The 17,484-nt window shown below is 34.8% G+C and overlaps 1 protein-coding gene across 1 annotated transcript in view; it reads left to right on the top strand.

Moving 5' to 3' along the window:
- ROCK2 (Rho associated coiled-coil containing protein kinase 2) overlaps positions 1–17,484 on the top strand; it is a 137,016-nt gene that overhangs the window by 49,285 nt on the left and 70,247 nt on the right. Inside the window, exons 2-3 of the mRNA XM_082852339.1 lie at positions 8,417–8,498; positions 9,728–9,828. Of these exons, the coding sequence (XP_082708465.1) occupies positions 8,417–8,498; positions 9,728–9,828 (183 nt within the window). The remainder of the gene's footprint in view (positions 1–8,416; positions 8,499–9,727; positions 9,829–17,484) is intronic.

Below are 17,484 nucleotides of genomic sequence, written 5' to 3'. Positions count from 1 at the left end.
TTCCTAGTGGTAGTTGTATGGGTAGCAGAAAGAGCTACTTCTGATTACAAGTTTTGCTTTTGTTATGTACCAAAATGGCTCTGTCCCAAAACACTTTTCCATTTCCTAATACATTCCTTTTCCAGTGGGGGTTTTTATGAGAATTAAATGAGAAAGTGATTCTACTCTGTCTGGCACAAAGTAGGGGCTTAATGAATGTTGATTTCCTAGTGTGATTTGTGGGTATATATTTTTTCCCTTTAATTTTCCTGTGAACTTGGTTTGTAAAGTACTTGGTTGCGCCTTAAGAAGTTCATTGTTTAGATTTGATTAACATTTGCCTGGAAAACTGAGGATATTATGTTTGTGAGTATAATGGATGTGATACTGAAATATTTTCAGTGATTGTTTTCATGTGGGATATAAAATGAAAGAGTTAAATCTCTGTAGTCTTAAAAAATATTAGTGAGAACTGTAGTGACATATCAAATAATAGTGACATGTCTAATAATAGGGAAGGACAGTTTTGTGTTTGAAATTCTGTTAATTCCATCTCAGATTCACTCAGCAGTGCACTCTCCTTTACAATTGCCGGATTGGTTTTAAAAATTACAAGAAACCTATTTTTCTTTACTTGGAAGATGGGATACAGAATATAAGGTTGTATGACTCCGCATGACCCCTTCCCTCCCAGCTTCAAACACAAATAAGGATTTAAAAGTGTTTGGAGGATAAGTCTCTATAATAGAAAACCTTCATTGAAACTTAGCAAACTTGGGGAATTTTTAACTAATTTTTGTCTCATACTTCCTCTCTGATGAAGTAGACAGTATATTAGATAAGATATGTGAAAATGCCTGAGAATAGTGATGGCATACAGGTTTTTAAATATTTTACTGTTTATTTGCCCTGTGATGTTTTTATCTTGTCAGTTAATTGATTGTTGTCCAGTACATCCAAAACAGTTTTAATGATGTATAACACACACACACACACACACACGCACACACAGAGGGGGAGAGAGAGAGAGAGAGAGAAAAGTATATATACTATATGTATTGATATATAGCATGAAAGGCTTAAGATCAGTGGGAACTGTATTCTTTGTTCAGAGGTTCCCCTTCCCCACAATTCAGAGTTCAGGTTTTAAGCAAGTTTTTGTTATAATATTCCCTTAACTGTATTACTCTCTTAGACACCTATTACTTCATTAATGTACCACCTATATTGTTTTGTAGAGAGCTTTAAGAGCTGATTTTACTATAGCTATAGGTAAAGATTCATAAAAGCAAACCAGAAAACAATTCTTACGCTTTGTTAAAGTAGCTACTCAAGCTTATGGTGAAGTTAACATATATCACACAAAATATGTGCAATACACTTTCACCCATTACTCTTTAATTTCTTATTTTCCTAGATAACTTTTTTTTTCCTTCAAATATTCTTTTTTGATAGGGGACAGGATAAATTTAGTTTGTCATTAATTTGGTTGACAGATCTTAAACTAATGTACTTACAAAGCTATATTATAAAATAAGCATTAAGTATTTTATTTAACTGATATTGATAAATGATAGCAGATTAGTTAATATTACTTAGATTTTTCTAGGTGAAATAGAAAGTTTACTATAAAAAATAATATGGCGTATACATAAAATTCAGAAGGTTTTCTGCATGCATAGAGGGTGGCTTTAAAATCTATGTTTTATACGCTAGCGATGGATTTGTTTGGCCCCACTGTTTTTACTTTTGTGTTTGTATTTGGAGTTGTAATAACAGAAGGCGAAAATGTAAATATTACAAATTCATTTACATGACACTTCCTGGTCACTTATCTGTACAGCAGATACACAGAAATATGTTTCCTATTTTGTTGTCTTAACTTTAAAATGTGGATATTGTTCAGTATTCTGTTAGAGGAATAACTTTATTAACTTTAATTTCAGTAATAAAGTATAAATGTATCATAAAATTCTGATTCTGTCACTTATAAAATGTATTGGCTGGGGCAGGTTTTTTAACCTCTCTAAACTTCAGTTTCTGTGCTTACTAAATGTGAGTATAATAATAGTACCTAGTTTATACATTGTTGTGAGGATTAAAATGTTGATTGGTTGAGCTGTGCTCAGCACATGGTACAAAGTAGTCAAGAAAAATTCCTATTATTAATAATAAATACTGTATTGACCTGTGTAATTTAGTTATAGTTTTTGGTAGATAGACTGTAAGGTATCACATAACTTATGATCAAGTTGAATGCTTGGTATTATTTAGGGTCTATGAATGTGAACTCACAGTAACATCTTTTTTTTTTTTAATTTGGCTGCGCAGTGCGGCTTGCGGGATCTCAGTTCCCCGACCAGGGATTGAACCTGCACCCTCATCAGTGAAAGTGCGGAGTCCTAACCACTGGACCGCCAGGGAATTCCCAGTAACATCTTAAAGGAGGTTTTTGTTTTGTTTTTTAAACATGCAGCAATTATAGAAAAACAAGTGCTAAGAAAGTGGTGCACGGTGGTTTGGAAACAACAAATTTATGATCTAAATAGCTTTTATAGAAGCCACTGGTGACCTCAAAGTGTCTAATGTCTCAGTCTTGATTTACTTGACTTACCAGTCATATTGATTTTGTGGATCACTCTCTCCCTCTTTGCTACATGCTTCACCTGGCTTCCAAGGTACCACAGCAGTCTCGATTTTCTCCCTCCTTTACTGCTTGCTTCTCAGTCTCCTGTACTCCACAATCTCTTAATAAGTGGTATATCCCAGGACTCAGTCCTTGGTCCTTTTTTATTTGTCTACACTCACTCCTTTAGTGATCTTATCCAGTTTTATGGCTTTAAATACCACCCATATACTCACAACTCATAACATTATGAAACTTTCAGCTAAAAGATAATTTGCTGCATTTAACAATTGAAATTTCTAGAAGGATGTCTCCATCATTTTGCTTATCACTTTAGACATTCCAGGTTGGTGAAGTCTTTCCAACCTCCTTCCTTTTTTTTCTTTTTCTTTTTTTTCCTTGGTGGGTGCATTTTATTTGGAGATTTAAAAACAGTTAGATATTTAGAAGCAGTTTATAGTGAGAGTAAAATCAAGTCCAATACTTCATTCCTTCTTGGCAACTAAAGTATAAAAGGCTCTGTGTTCAGGAAAAGTTAGGAAAATAGGCCATTCTGTATATACTTTTTTCCACCATGACGATTGTAATGGGAAAAATTGGATGTTGGCTTGTACCTGTTTATTCAGAAAGAGAGTAGGATAAATCACTTTTCTCTCTACTGTCCTCTGATGCTAACTTTTTACGTACAGACAACCCAAGTCAGTTCCAGTATTACAGCTGATTCACATATTTTAAGCCAGTGATACTAGAGATGCGGGAGATCTGGTAACTGGGCAAGTTCTGGGGGCTTAGCTTAAGATTTACTTGAAAGCTGTGTCTGCTCTACCTCTTTATGCAGTTTCATATGAAACTTGGGCAATAAGATTTGTTTTTAGTGTCTTTTTTAGGAGCTGGGATTTTCATTCCAGCTACTGTTTTAAACCCCAGTAATCAATCTGGTTTTCGCCCATTACCACATTTAGGTTCTTTTAATTCTCAGTTACTGGTCTTATTGCTTTCTGCCCTGAAGTCCAGTAGATCTTTGTGACTTTAGCTCCTACTTTAGCTCCTACATTGCTTAGCATTTTTCTTTCTCGTTCTTGAATATTTTGTGGTGGTGGTGTTTTTTTCCTTTCAGTGGGGCTATGACTTTTTTTTTTTTTTTTTTTTTTTAACATCTTTATTGGGGTATAATTGCTTTACAATGGTGTGTTAGTTTCTGCTTTATAACAAAGTGAATCAGTCATACATAAACATCTGTTCCCATATGTCTTCCCTGTTGCGTCTACCTCCCTCCCACCCTCCCTATCCCACCCCTCCAGGCTGTCACAAAGCACCGAGCCAATATCCCTGTGCCATGCGGCTGCTTCCCACTAGCTATCTACCTTACTACGTTTGTTAGTGTGTATATGCCCATGACTCTCTCTCGCCCTGTCACAGCTCACCCTTCCCCCTCCCCATAACCTCAAGTCCGTTCTCTAGGAGGTCTGCGTCTTTATTCCTGCTTTACCCCTAGGTTCTTCATGACATTTTTTTTCTTAAATTCCATATATATGTGTTAGCATACGGTATTTGTCTTTTTCTTTCTGACTTACTTCACTCTGTATGACAGACTCTAGGTCTATCCACCTCATTACAAATAGCTCAATTTCGTTTCTTTTTATGGCTGAGTAATATTCCATTGTATATATGTGCCACATCTTCTTTATCCATTCATCCGATGACGGGCACTTAGGTTGTTTCCATCTCCGGGCTATTGTAAATAGAGCTGCAATGAACATTTTGGTACATGACTCTTTTTGAATTTTGGTTTTCTCAGGGTATATGCCCAGTAGTGGGATTGCTGGCTCATATGGTAGTTCTATTTGTAGTTTTTTAAGGAACCTCCATACTGTTCTCCATAGTGGCTGAACCAATTCACATTCCCACCAGCAGTGCAAGAGGGTTCCCTTTTCTCCACACCCTCTCCAGCATTTATTGTTTCTAGATTTTTTGATGATGGCCATTCTGACTGGTGTGAGATGATATCTCATTGTAGTTTTGATTTGCATTTCTCTAATGATTAATGATGTTGAGCATTCTTTCATGTGTTTGTTGGCAGTCTGTATATCTTCTTTGGAGAAATGTCTATTTAGGTCTTCTGCCCATTTTTGGATTGGGTTGTTTGTTTTCTTGTTATTGAGCTGCATGAGCTGCTTGTAAATTTTGGAGATTAATCCTTTGTCGGTTGCTTCATTTGCAAATATTTTCTCCCATTCTGAGGGTTGTCTTTTGGTCCTGTTTATGGTTTCCTTTGCTGTGCAAAAGCTTTGAAGTTTCATTAGGTCCCATTTGTTTATTTTTGTTTTTATTTCCATTACTCTAGGAGGTGGGTCAGAAAGGATCTTGCTGTGATTTATGTCATAGAGTGTTCTGCCTATGTTTTCCTCTAAGAGTTTGATAGTTTCTGGCCTTACATTTAGGTCTTTAATCCATTTTGAGCTTACTTTTGTGTATGGTGTTAGGGAGTGATCTAATCTCATACTTTTACATGTACCTGTCCAGTTTTCCCAGCACCACTTATTGAAGAGGCTGTCCTTTCTCCATTGTACATTACTGCCACCTTTATCAAAGATAAGGTGTCCATATGTGCATGGGTTTATCTCTGGGCTTTCTATCCTGTTCCATTGATCTATCTTTCTGTTTTTGTGCCAGTACCATATCGTCTTGATAACTGTAGCTTTGTAGTATAGTCTGAAGTCAGGGAGCCTGATTCCTCCAGTTCCTTCTTTCGTTCTCAAGATTGCTTTGGCTATTCGGGGTCTTTTGTGTTTCCATACAAATTGTGAAATTTTTTGTTCTAGTTCTGTGAAAAATGCCAGTGGTAGTTTGATAGGGATTGCATTGAATCTATAGATTGCTTTGGGTAGTAGAGTCATTTTCACAATGTTGATTCTTCCAATCCAAGAACATGGTATATCTCTCCATCTATTTGTATCATCTTTAATTTCTTTCATCAGTGTCTTATAATTTTCTGCATACAGGTCTTTTGTCTCCTTAGGTAGGTTTATTCCTAGATATTTTATTCTTTTTGCTGCAGTGGTAAATGGGAGTGTTTTCTTGATTTCACTTTCAGATTTTTCATCATTAGTATATAGGAATGCCAGAGATTTTTGTGCATTAATTTTGTATCCTGCCACTTTACCAAATTCATTGATTAGCTCTAGTAGTTTTCTGGTAGCATCTTTAGGGTTCTCTGTGTATAGGATCATGTCATCTGCAAACAGTGACAGCTTTACTTCTTCTTTCCGATTTGGATTCCTTTTATTTCCTTTTCTTCTCTGATTGCTGTGGCTAAAACTTCCAAAACAATCAGGAAGAAATAGAAAATATGAACAGACCAATCACAAGCACTGAAATTGAAACTGTGATTAAAAACCTTCCAACAAAGAAAAGCCCAGGACCAGATGGCTTTACAGGCGAATTCTATCAAACATTTAGAGAAGAGCTAACACCTATCCTTCTCAAACTCTTCCAAAATATAGCAGAGGGAGGACCACTCCCAAACTCCTTCTACGAGGCCACCATCACCTTGATACCAAAACCAGACAAGGATGTCACAAAGAAAGAAAACTACAGGCCAATATCACTGATGAACATAGATGCAAAAATCCTCAACAAAATACTAGCAAACAGAATCCAACAGCACATTAAAAGGATCATACACCATGATCAAGTGGGGTTTATTCCAGGAATGCAAGGATTCTTCAATATACGCAAATCTATCAATGTGATAAACCATATTAACAAATTGAAGGAGAAAAACCATATGATCATCTCAATAGATGCAGAGAAAGCTTTTGACAAAATTCAACACCCATTTATGATAAAAACCCTGCAGAAAGTAGGCATAGAGGGAACTTTTCTCAACATAATAAAGGCCATATATGACAAGCCCACAGCAAACATCATCCTCAATGGTGAAAAACTGAAAGCATTTCCACTAAGATCAGGAACAAGACAAGGGGCTATGACTTTTAAATGTTCTCTTGTCATCTCTGTGCATTTGAAAGTAGGGAAAGGGACAAATAGTGTTAATTTTCTTCATTGCTTTGAAGTTTTAGTTGTAGGCTTTTCTTTAATATAAGTTTTATTCTTTTAAAAGTTTCTTAGCTTTATTATCACTTTCTATGAAAAGAATCACAGTTGAAATCACAAGACACTGAAAAAAAAACTTAACCTCCTAAGGTTTATATCAAACTGCTTAACGAGGATGGTCATAGACATGGGCTTTCATTCAAGTCTTGAGGTAATCCAGCAACTGTAACTCAGTATCAATTTTGTGTACTGAAAATACTAGTATCTTTTAAAAATTGAGAATTTGTTTCTTAAAAATTGGTACTAAATAGAATAAGTTTCAAATGTAAAAATTTATAAACATAGAACCTCAAGTATAAATGTAAATATATAAATATGTGTTACCCCTACATTATCTTCTGATGTAAACTATTAGCAAATTAAGGTATTAGTATTATTCAAAAGTAAATATTACCAAAATACTTAATGCACAAATGAAATAGTATGTGATCTTTAAGAAATAGTTTTAAAAAACCAAAATAGTAGTATTGTTGAGTTGAGCAACTGTTCAAGTGTTCCAACTGCTGAAAAAGCTCTCTGACTCTACACTAGTGGGTATATTACGGGAAAATATTTATAAACTTTCCAGATTTTTTCCTGTTTATTTAATCTTTGTGTAACTCTATTTCTCTGTGATAACTTTCAGTTCTTCTAGAATTAGTAAATTAAAAACTCAAGTTACCTTTCTAAGTTTTGCATGTAATTTTCCCCACATTTTCTCCCTACCCAGATCCTCAAAAGTTCTCTTTATTACTGTTTTGTTTTCTGTAATCCTCCAGCTTCCTTCTTTCCCCTTCCAAGCTTCCACTGGTGGTTGAGATGAGGGAGATGAGTTAAGTATATTGAACCTCTAAGATTTAGGTAGTATTTTGCTACATCATTTTCTAATAGCAAGACTTGGGCATGCCAAAGTCACTTAATCTCTCTGAACTTTAGTTTATTTTTTAAATGAGAATATGTCCTTCTGCCCTCCTCATTTACTTGGGGATGAAACAATATATGCACTAGTGTTTTAAAAATACTGTTTTCTTCACAAGCATATCCATTAAGTAATTTGTGACTTGGTTTGTTTCTTACTAGTTTTTTTCACTCCCACCAAGTTATATGTATGTACTTTTTCATATTTTGATTATAAATTTAATGCATGCTTGTTGTAGAAAGTCTGGAAAATACAGAAAACTTACAGAAGAAAATAGAAACCTGAACAGTGCATCATCCTGTTTTCATGTTTTTAGGGGAAATTTAGTTTTGAGCCTGAATTTCCTGAGGGTAAGGATAGTTAGTGTCTCACTTATTTTTAGATTTTCTATTCTTTGTATACACTAAGCACAAAATTAATGCTTGTTGAATGAATGGGAACTAGTCTGGGTGTATTTCTTAAAGTCAAAAGCTTGGTAAAATTTTACTGGACATTGGAAGAGAGAAAAGACATCTGACTAGCAAAAATAATAGTGGATGCATATTCTAAAATGACGTTTTTCTCTTGGCTAAAAGTACAATGGAAAACATGATAGGGTCAACCCTAATATTCTCTGGCAGAAGTTAGGAAACTATTTAAAGCTATTGGATATGGTGCCACTGGGGGCAGTTTCATATCAAAGTGGATTAACATTTACTCAGTGAGAACAAAACAATAAAATTTAAAGGCTTTTTATCTTGAATGCTTGAAAATTGTAACAACTTTCTTTTTTCTCTTTTTATTTTTTTGTTAAACAGGATGGCTTAAATTCCTTGGTCCTTGATTTGGATTTCCCTGCTTTGAGGAAAAACAAAAATATAGATAATTTCTTAAATAGATGTAAGTATGTGTAAATTTCATATTTGATCATATGACTCTACATTTTTTTTTTTTTTGCGGTACGCGGGCCTCTCACTGTTGTGGCCTCTCCCGTTGCGGAGCACAGGCTCCAGACACACAGGATCAGCGGCCACGGCTCAGGGGCCCAGCCACTCCGCGGCATGTGGGATCTTCCCGGACTGGGGCGCGAACCCGTGTCCCTTACAGCGGCAGGCGGACTCTCAACCACTGCGCCACCAGGGAAGCCCTGACTCTACTTTTGATAGAGATTTATGTTTAATTAGTATTATTACAGTCCACAAACTTTTAACTTATTAATTTTTTTTGTTTGCTATTTGATTTATTTAAATACTAATATTCTTTATTTCAAAGCAGAATTGCCAAATCAAAGTATGTAAAGTAGGTAAAGTTCAAGATTTTGATTAAATTAAGATTGCTTAGAATTTCAGGACAGGTCATTTATGGCAGTTCCAAGAGAAGTTTTTAATTAATGTTAACAACTCTAAGACTTAGCTTTACATTATCCAGAAGACTTAATGAGCTTTATGTTTGTATAAATGTAGACATTTCAGTCTAGTTAATGAAAGATAATGTGATAACAGTTATTGCCATAAACGTAGTAACTATTAATATATGCCAGTATTGATGTTGCAATGAAGTTGTAAATGAAGTTGAATTCTGAGAATAAGAAATTCTCAAAATAATTATATACACTTTATGTGAACACAGTATGCTCTTTAATTTGGAATTAATCAGAGACTAGGCTGTTTTCCTAATTAAAAAATCTTATCTATAGTTATCAAATCTACAATATGTGATTACTGTTTTTCAAAGAAGTAATCTACCAATATTGATGATTGAGATTAGCCTTGTGTACTTTCATAGCAGCTTTCTGCAGTGATTCAGAGTGTACTCCAGGATTGCCTGGATCGTCATAGTTTCAGCTGTCATATAACTTGCCAAGCAACAGAGTCAGAAACAGAATAGTTTAACTGCTACTTTTTGGTAGTCATTAATGTGTTTATATGTGTTAAGCCAGAGAGTTTTGTCCTTTGATGTAAAGTGTATGTGTCTTAGAGTTTTAAATAGCAACATTTAAAAATTGACGGATTTAGCTGGAAACTAAGCCCAGTTTCTTGAAATAAAAATTTGTTTACAAATATGGTGATTATTTTAAAAGGTTGCTTATCAATATGGTGATTGATATTATGGTGATCTTTTTACTGTAGATGAGAAAATTGTGAAAAAGATCAGAGGTCTACAGATGAAGGCAGAAGACTATGATGTTGTAAAAGTTATTGGAAGAGGTGCTTTTGGTGAAGTCCAGCTGGTAAGAAAGAATATGTTTTGTTCTTTTTATTATTTCTTTTAATGACATGGTTTTGTGAAACATTATCAGTGGCCCTTGAGTAAATCTAATTTCTGTGTCCAACCATGCCAGAAAATTAGTTTTATGAGCTTGGTCAAGTCATTCCATCTGTGAGAGCCTCAGTATCTTCATCTATAAAAAGAGATAATTGTGCTATAAATACCAGGTCTTTTCCAGCTCTGAAACACTGGGATTTAGAATAAGGCCAACTTGGCTTCACTCATGATCTGCCTAGCAGTTAATATTCTTCCAGAACTACTGTGTTTTTATTTAGTATGTTCAGATTAATAACATCTCTGCTTAATTAACTGAGATTTATTTAGATATACGAGAAACCCAACAAAGGCATTTTAATAACTGAAAGTAAATATAAAATTTACCTTTGTAGACCAAAGTGGTAGCACTGGAAATACTTCTAAATGTTTTCAAATATTTCAGATATTTTATTTATATTATTATATGAAGAACTATAATGTAATATTCCTATTTTCATCACCCGAATATGAAACTCTTCTTTTTTTTTTTTCTTCTTATAGTTAAACTATGGAGTCAAATTCTGTTTTTAACTTAATAGTACTTTATTCATGATGGAGCACCAAGAAAAACTGACTATGTGCCAGCATGGGTTTCTCTAGGAACAAGTCATGACAGACTAACCTTTTGTCTTTTTCTCTTTCATTCCTTCTTTCCTTGATAGGCTTATTGAACTTGTAGATCAGGATAGTGCAATAGGTGTAATATATATCCATAAGATATTTGAAAAAGTTTGACATACTTGAGGATGATATGGAGAAGTGTCAACGAATAAGCATATGGATAGGGAGCTTTATAACTACGTTAGTAGCTGTATTCTAAGGAGCCCGATGAAGGCATGAATGGTTCCTTGGACGGAGATCTCCAAGGTCAGGTTTTAGGATTCTTTCCTCTCCTATTAAACATTTTATTAATGACTTGTATGGAGGCAATGGTGGCATGTTGAATAACTTTGCAAATGAGTTACAACTGAAGTATGAAGATGAGCCAAAACCCAGAAATCATCAAATGGGGAGGTCATTAGCCAGATAGAAGAAGTGAAATTTAACCAGAATAACGACCAGTACGTGGGTGTGAAGAACTCAAGGAATAGATTGCTTAACAGTGATTATGAATTAAAGAACAATTTTCCTGAATGTAAACCAGGCAAAAGTCATTGGTGACGTGGCTACCCAAAATAGTAAAGTTTGGACTGCTGTAATAAATTTCTAAGATAATAGAGATAAGGTTTTCTCTAATTTGAGATGATTGGGCCATACCTGGCATATTTAATCCACTCTAGATGCCCTGTTGCCCTGTTTTAAAAGGGACGAATAATGCTCAGGGACTTGAAATAATGCCATCTGAGGTATGGTTGAAGGAATTGAGATGTTGATTGGGAGTAGATTTGAAGAATGGGCTGCCTTTGAAAGTAATGAGGTTTTGTTTTTGTTTTATTTTTGTTCTTAGTCAGTGAAAGTGCTGAAGCTTCAGCTGGTAGAATGCTCTAGTGGGTAGGGTGGGCGATTAGATTACATGACTGTTGATATGACAGTTTCTATAAGATAGGGAAATTATAAAGTAGTTGAATCCTAGCTCTGCCATGGTCAAACTCAAAAGATCATGGTGAGTTCAGGCAGATTTCTCAATCTCTCTGAGTTCCAACCTGTAGAATACAGATAATAACAACTATGTTATGGAGGTCGTTATAGGAAACTAAATGAATTAACAAAATAAATAAGCCTGGTTGTAGTGTTCTGAGTGTTAACCATTATTATTATTTAGTATTTGATATAGGAGTCATACTATTGTGTGCATGTTTCAAATACAATACATGTATTTGAAACAGGCACATTGTTTCTTCATACTTATTTCATTGTGGTTAGGGAATAAACACTAGAATTTGAAGTTGCATTTTTGGGGGGAAATATGACAGACCTTAACTTGTCATGTTTTTGTGTCAGGGTAGTCATTGTTCTGTGTTAGATTAATTTGATCATTAAAGTTCAATATGTTAAAGGAAAGGAAAACATAGAAACAGAGGCTTTTATTTTTGTTGTTAATTTCCATCCCGTATTTCATTTTGGCCACAGGATATGCAGAAACAAAGTCATATGTTTTTAAAAATGAAAAATATTTTAATGTTCCACTAATTCGATGACCTGACCTGAGAGCTTGTACATGTTTGTTTTGGCTTTAGTTCTTGGTTGTTACCTTAGGCAGGGACTCTTAAAAAGAAGAATGAGATTGAAAAGGGAAAAGCCCAAGTGCTTCTCCCATAGCCTTTTGAAGTTGACTCGTATGTGGAAGATAAGTTAGTTAGGCAGATACGTAGGGAATGTTCCATATTTGGCACATCTTTATGATTATTTTTTCTACTCATCTGAAGAAGGTGTTACAGTAGTAGGTGCAAGTGTGTCTTCCCTTGTGAAATGCTTTTTCTGGTCAAGTAAAAATACGTTGTCACAGAGGACCTACCAATCAATTTCCACGAAGAAAATTCTTATTGTAAAAGTATCTTTGGTATGTCACAGCAACTATACCGCAGTATAAGAGCTAGAGTCCAGACTACCTGCGGTTGAATTTAGACTCTTTTACTGTCTAGCTGTGACTTCAGACAAGTTACTTAATCTCTCTGTGCTTAGTTTCTTATCTGTTAATGAAGATAACAATAGTGTTTATACCTCATGAGATTACTGGAAGAATTAAATGTGACAATATATATAAAGCATTTGGAACAGTTCTTGGAATATATTCAATAATAAGTGTTTAGTAAATGTTAGCAATTAATTGTCAGACATAAAACAGAGCATTTATCTATATCCGTCAATGAAATAGTTAATCAGGATCTGTTATGTTCTAGGAGCTGTGCTAGCCTCTAAAGATACAGTAACATAGCCTCTATCTTGCTGAAAGTGGTAGTTTTGTGGAGGAGATGAACAATTTTACTTTAAACAAGTAAAGTTTTTTCAGATTACAATAAATGCCATGAGGGAAAAGATCTGGGTGCTATGAGAGAGAATAATGGAGGAATGTGCCTTATTCAGACTGGGCAGTTAGGAAAGGTCTTGCTGTGAGAAAGTGACATTTGAGTTAAGTTAAAGGAGTTGGCCACATGAAGAAGTGGGGATGGAGTGGGAGTTAAAATACAGAAGGAATACATGTGAAAATGTCAGAGTCAGGAGAGTGACAAGTCATTTAATTTATTTGGGTGTAGATTTCCTCATCAGAAAAGGCATTTCTCGTGGATTGAAAAGTTCTATAATCCCTGGAGGGCAAAATTTGTTCAGCTTGTTGTCTTTTGTCTTTATTTCCCCTGTCTACAGAGGAGATGTACATTTATGTTTTTATATCATGAAAGGTCCACAACAATGGATGGTTTTATCTAATATCCCTCTTGTTTTTGGATTCTACTCTTTTGGAATATTTTATCACATCTCATTTTGATGGAACATAATATGAGTCAGTATAGTATATTGATTAAGAGCATGTACTCTGGTGACTTCCATGGTGGTCCAGTAAGACTCTGTGCCTCCACTGCAGGGGTGCAGGTTCCATCCCCGGTCAGGGAACTAACATCCCACATGCTGCGAGGTGTGGCCAAAAAAAAAAAAAGGTGAATCAAGGATTTTGAAATGAATTTATAAATAAATGTAAAACTGGCTTTAAAAAAAAAAGAGCATGTACTCTGGAGCTAGACCTCTCAACTACCTAACTTCTTTGTGACTTAGTGTCCTCATTTGTAAAGTGAAGATAATAATAGTTCATTATTCATAGGTTGCTATGAGTATGAAATGAGCTAATATATGGAAAATATCTAGAATAGTATCTGACACATAGTGAATAGGTAATAAATTGTAGGCTAAAATTGGAGCCTCCTGGAAAAGCAGTTAAGGTCCTTTTAAAGATTCATTTACTAATTTCACATATTGGCTTAACAAAACATGTTTTTATAGTTAAGGTAGTAATGTTCAACTTTTAATAGATATTTTTGCATAAAGTACTCTGGTACTGTGGAAAAACAGTCAAAGCCATCTACTTTTGTTTCTGTTCTATGGTATGCAGATTTCCTGTCATCAAAGGTTTCATTTCTTTATCTTGGAGTGGCACTAATAATAGAACTTTTATAAGAGGTTTTTTGAGGACTAAATTATGTTATACATATGTGGTACTTACCATGGACGTGGCACATTGTAGGTATCAAGTAAATATTAGCTGTTGTCACTATTGTCAGTTTCTGTGGATTTATGGCATTAAATGAGTTTTAATTTTGAATAAATAATCAGAAGTCTTGTCCTTACTTTCATATATATTTATGTATGTTAATTTGCTAGGGCTGCCATAGCAAAATACCACAGACTGTGCTTAAACAACAGAAATTTATATCCTTACAGTTCTGAAGGCTAGAAGTTCAAGATCAAGGTGTTAGCATGTTTAGTTTCTTCCAAGGTCTCTCTCCATGGCTTGCAGATGGCCACCTTCTCACTGTGTCCTCACATGGTCTTTCCTCTGTGCATGCACATCCCTGGTGTGTCACTCTGTATGTCCTTCATCACCTCTTCTCATAAGGACTCCAGTCAGGTTGGATTAGCACCATCCCTAACTCCCTCTTTTTAATGTAATCATGTCTTTAAAGGCCCTGTCTCCAAATACAGACACATTCTGAGGCACTAGAGGTTAGGGCTTCAAAATGTGAATTGTGGGTGAGGGGGACACATGATTCACCCCTCTACAGTATGTATGTATGTATGTATATATGTTGGGATGAACTTTCCAGTGAGATAACCTTTTGACCATGGTATGCATGCTTACTTTTTTTGTTTATGTTTATTAACTTTACTTGGACACTAATTTTCTTTTCTTTGAAAAAGAAAGTTATAAATTCTAGCCTTGCAAATGCCTTCTTAAGGTAAAAATACAGTCTTCCTCTCTATTAGTAGAATATACATTGTTCTTCAGATATTCCTTTGGTTAGTTGATTAGCAAATGTTTATTAAATGTCAAGTATCATTATAAGCATATAAGTATCGTCAACACATTAAACAGGTAAACTACTCAGACAAGGCACCTTTACATCCATGGAGCTTTTGTTTTGAAACTGTTATAGTTTCAGAAAGAAATTGTGGTCTAGGTTCTAAAAGTAGAGTTATAAATTAATCTTCTTAAATGTAATGAATATATGTTAGGAATTACTTATATGTGATTCTTTATTCGGGTGAGATGTATAAAAACAAGTTTTCATGGTAACAGTGGAAATATTTATATTTTGAAGCTATATCTTATTATTTTGGAGTTTGGAAACCTTTAATTGGTTTTGCGATATTGTCTACTCATTCTCCTTAAGAAAATATGACATTAAATTTTTTCTTGGTGGTTTTATTTAAAGCTCCACAGATTAATATATGAATGTATTCTCATTCTCAAAGGTCTAAATTACTTAGAATTAGGTAAAATATGAAAATCTCTATCATGTCTTCTCTCGATTCCCATTTTCAAACATAAAGGTAACCAGCCTGTTGGTAATCTTTTAGTGCTTTGATAATTAGAAATATTTGGGGACTGTTGCAAAACTAGTGTCAAATTATTTTCAGTGGATATTTATATTTTATTCTAATTATTTTCATTCTAGGAAAGTTGAAACCTTTCTGTATTGAGTTATAAAAATTGCATCAATGCTAATTTTTCTCTTGAAATTAAAAATTATTTTATTTATATATCAAATATGTTCATAGTAGAATAATAAAATAAGCCAACATTATATTTTTTAAAATCACCTGCAGTCCCACTACTGAGAGATAACTACTTTTATTACTTTGATGTATAGTTTTCCAACTTTTCTGTTTCTAAAGATATGTGTAATATATGTATATTAAGGGACCATATTATGTACATGGTTTTACAACCTGTGTTTTATTATGCAGCAGTAAATAGTAACACACACTTGTATAACAGTTACAACATGCCAGGCAGGCTGCTAAGCAAGTGGTATATAGTAACCAGTCTTTACAACAGTCTTTCTAGATGGTATAACTGCTGTTATTCCCATTTTACAGATGGGGAAATTCAGGTAGATAAGATAAATGACTTGCGAGAGTTCACACAGCTGCTAAGTGGTTGAACTGAGATTTGAACTTAGGCAGAGGACTCCAGAGTCCATTCTCTTTGCTCTATGGCCATAACCAGTTTTCTGTGCCAGTATAGACTCTGTATGTAATTTTATTGGCTACATGGTGTTTCACTATCATCTTAATCAACCTCTTACAAGTATTTAGTTCTCCTTTCTTGAAACACCATTTTTTCTACATTACTGGCTGTTCCTTCTCAGTTTCCTTAGTGGTTCATTTTCCTCCTGACTTGTAAGTATTGTAGTTCCCAAAGGCTAGGCTCTTATTTTTTTTGATCTGCATTTTCTCCCAAGGCAAGTTCATGCATTCCTCTAACTTTAAATACAATCCATGTGATGTCAAGGCTCAAATTTATAGCTACTGCTCAGAACTTTCTACTTTGCTCACCAAACTCATATTCATGATAGCTTATTTGACAGCTCCATTAAGATGTATCACAGACATCTAAAATATGTGAAATTAGAATGCTTGATTCCCTCTCTAACTTTGCTCTTCCTTCCATCTGTTCCTTCTCTTATTTTCCCATCTTAATAAATAAATGACTCTAGCATCAACCCAATTGATGCTCAAGCCAAAAAATTGGGAGTCATTATTGATTTCTCTTCCCCTCATTTCTTATATTTAATTTTTCAGTAAGTCCTGCTCATAATATTTCTCTAGTCTCTCCACTTTTGGGGGGGGTATTCACTGCCATTGCCTTTCTCCAAGATACCCTTTCATTCCCAGTCAGGTATGAGGGCCTACTTTGTGTCCTGCTTTGTTTTCTACTTCTGCTAACAGTTTCACCATTGTACTATTGATTTTGGATCGGGAAGTGCTGATGGAGAAAATACCAAGACTGGATTTATTAAATCTTCTGCAGATTCATGCTCTCCAAGCTCAGCTGAACCCACATTACTATTTGGCAGACTTTTTTCCCCATACTTCATAGCCTTGTATTTTCACATACCACTCCTACCCCAATAAGGGTATAATAGAATCAACTATGGGGCTTTTCTAACATACATGCTTTGTTTCATTTTGTTTTCTTTATTTCCCCACTTCTCTATAATGAGATACATGAAGGTGGGAAGTATAGATCTATCTAATACAAACTGCTGCCAAATTGACCCTTCGAAAATATATTCATTGTATCTCTCCTTTGCATTTCATGGCTCCTTTGCCTACTAAATGAAGCATGAAGTCTTCGTCCCGGCCTTCTAGGCCCTCTTATTTACGATATCACCAATTAATCTTTTTAACCCTTATTTTCCATCATGCTCTCCTTTCTGAGCAGGCTACTTATTTCAGCGCATGCTCTCGTTTACTTGTCTGTTCCTCCAAAAATGTTGTTTCACTCACTCTCAGTGCTTATTTTAAAAGAGAAGTTTCCTGATTCCTTTTGCTTTCCTTCCTACCCTTTGAGTGTGCCCTCTCTCATCTGCATCTTTTAATTATGATCGCTTTATTTAATTTCCCATATTATGCCTTGTGCTGTAGT

This window comes from Leucopleurus acutus (genome assembly GCF_964270905.1).
Source record: "Leucopleurus acutus genome assembly, chromosome: 12".
Classification (NCBI taxonomy): Eukaryota; Metazoa; Chordata; class Mammalia; order Artiodactyla; family Delphinidae; genus Leucopleurus; species Leucopleurus acutus.
This window is presented reverse-complemented; position numbering and strand designations above follow the sequence as displayed.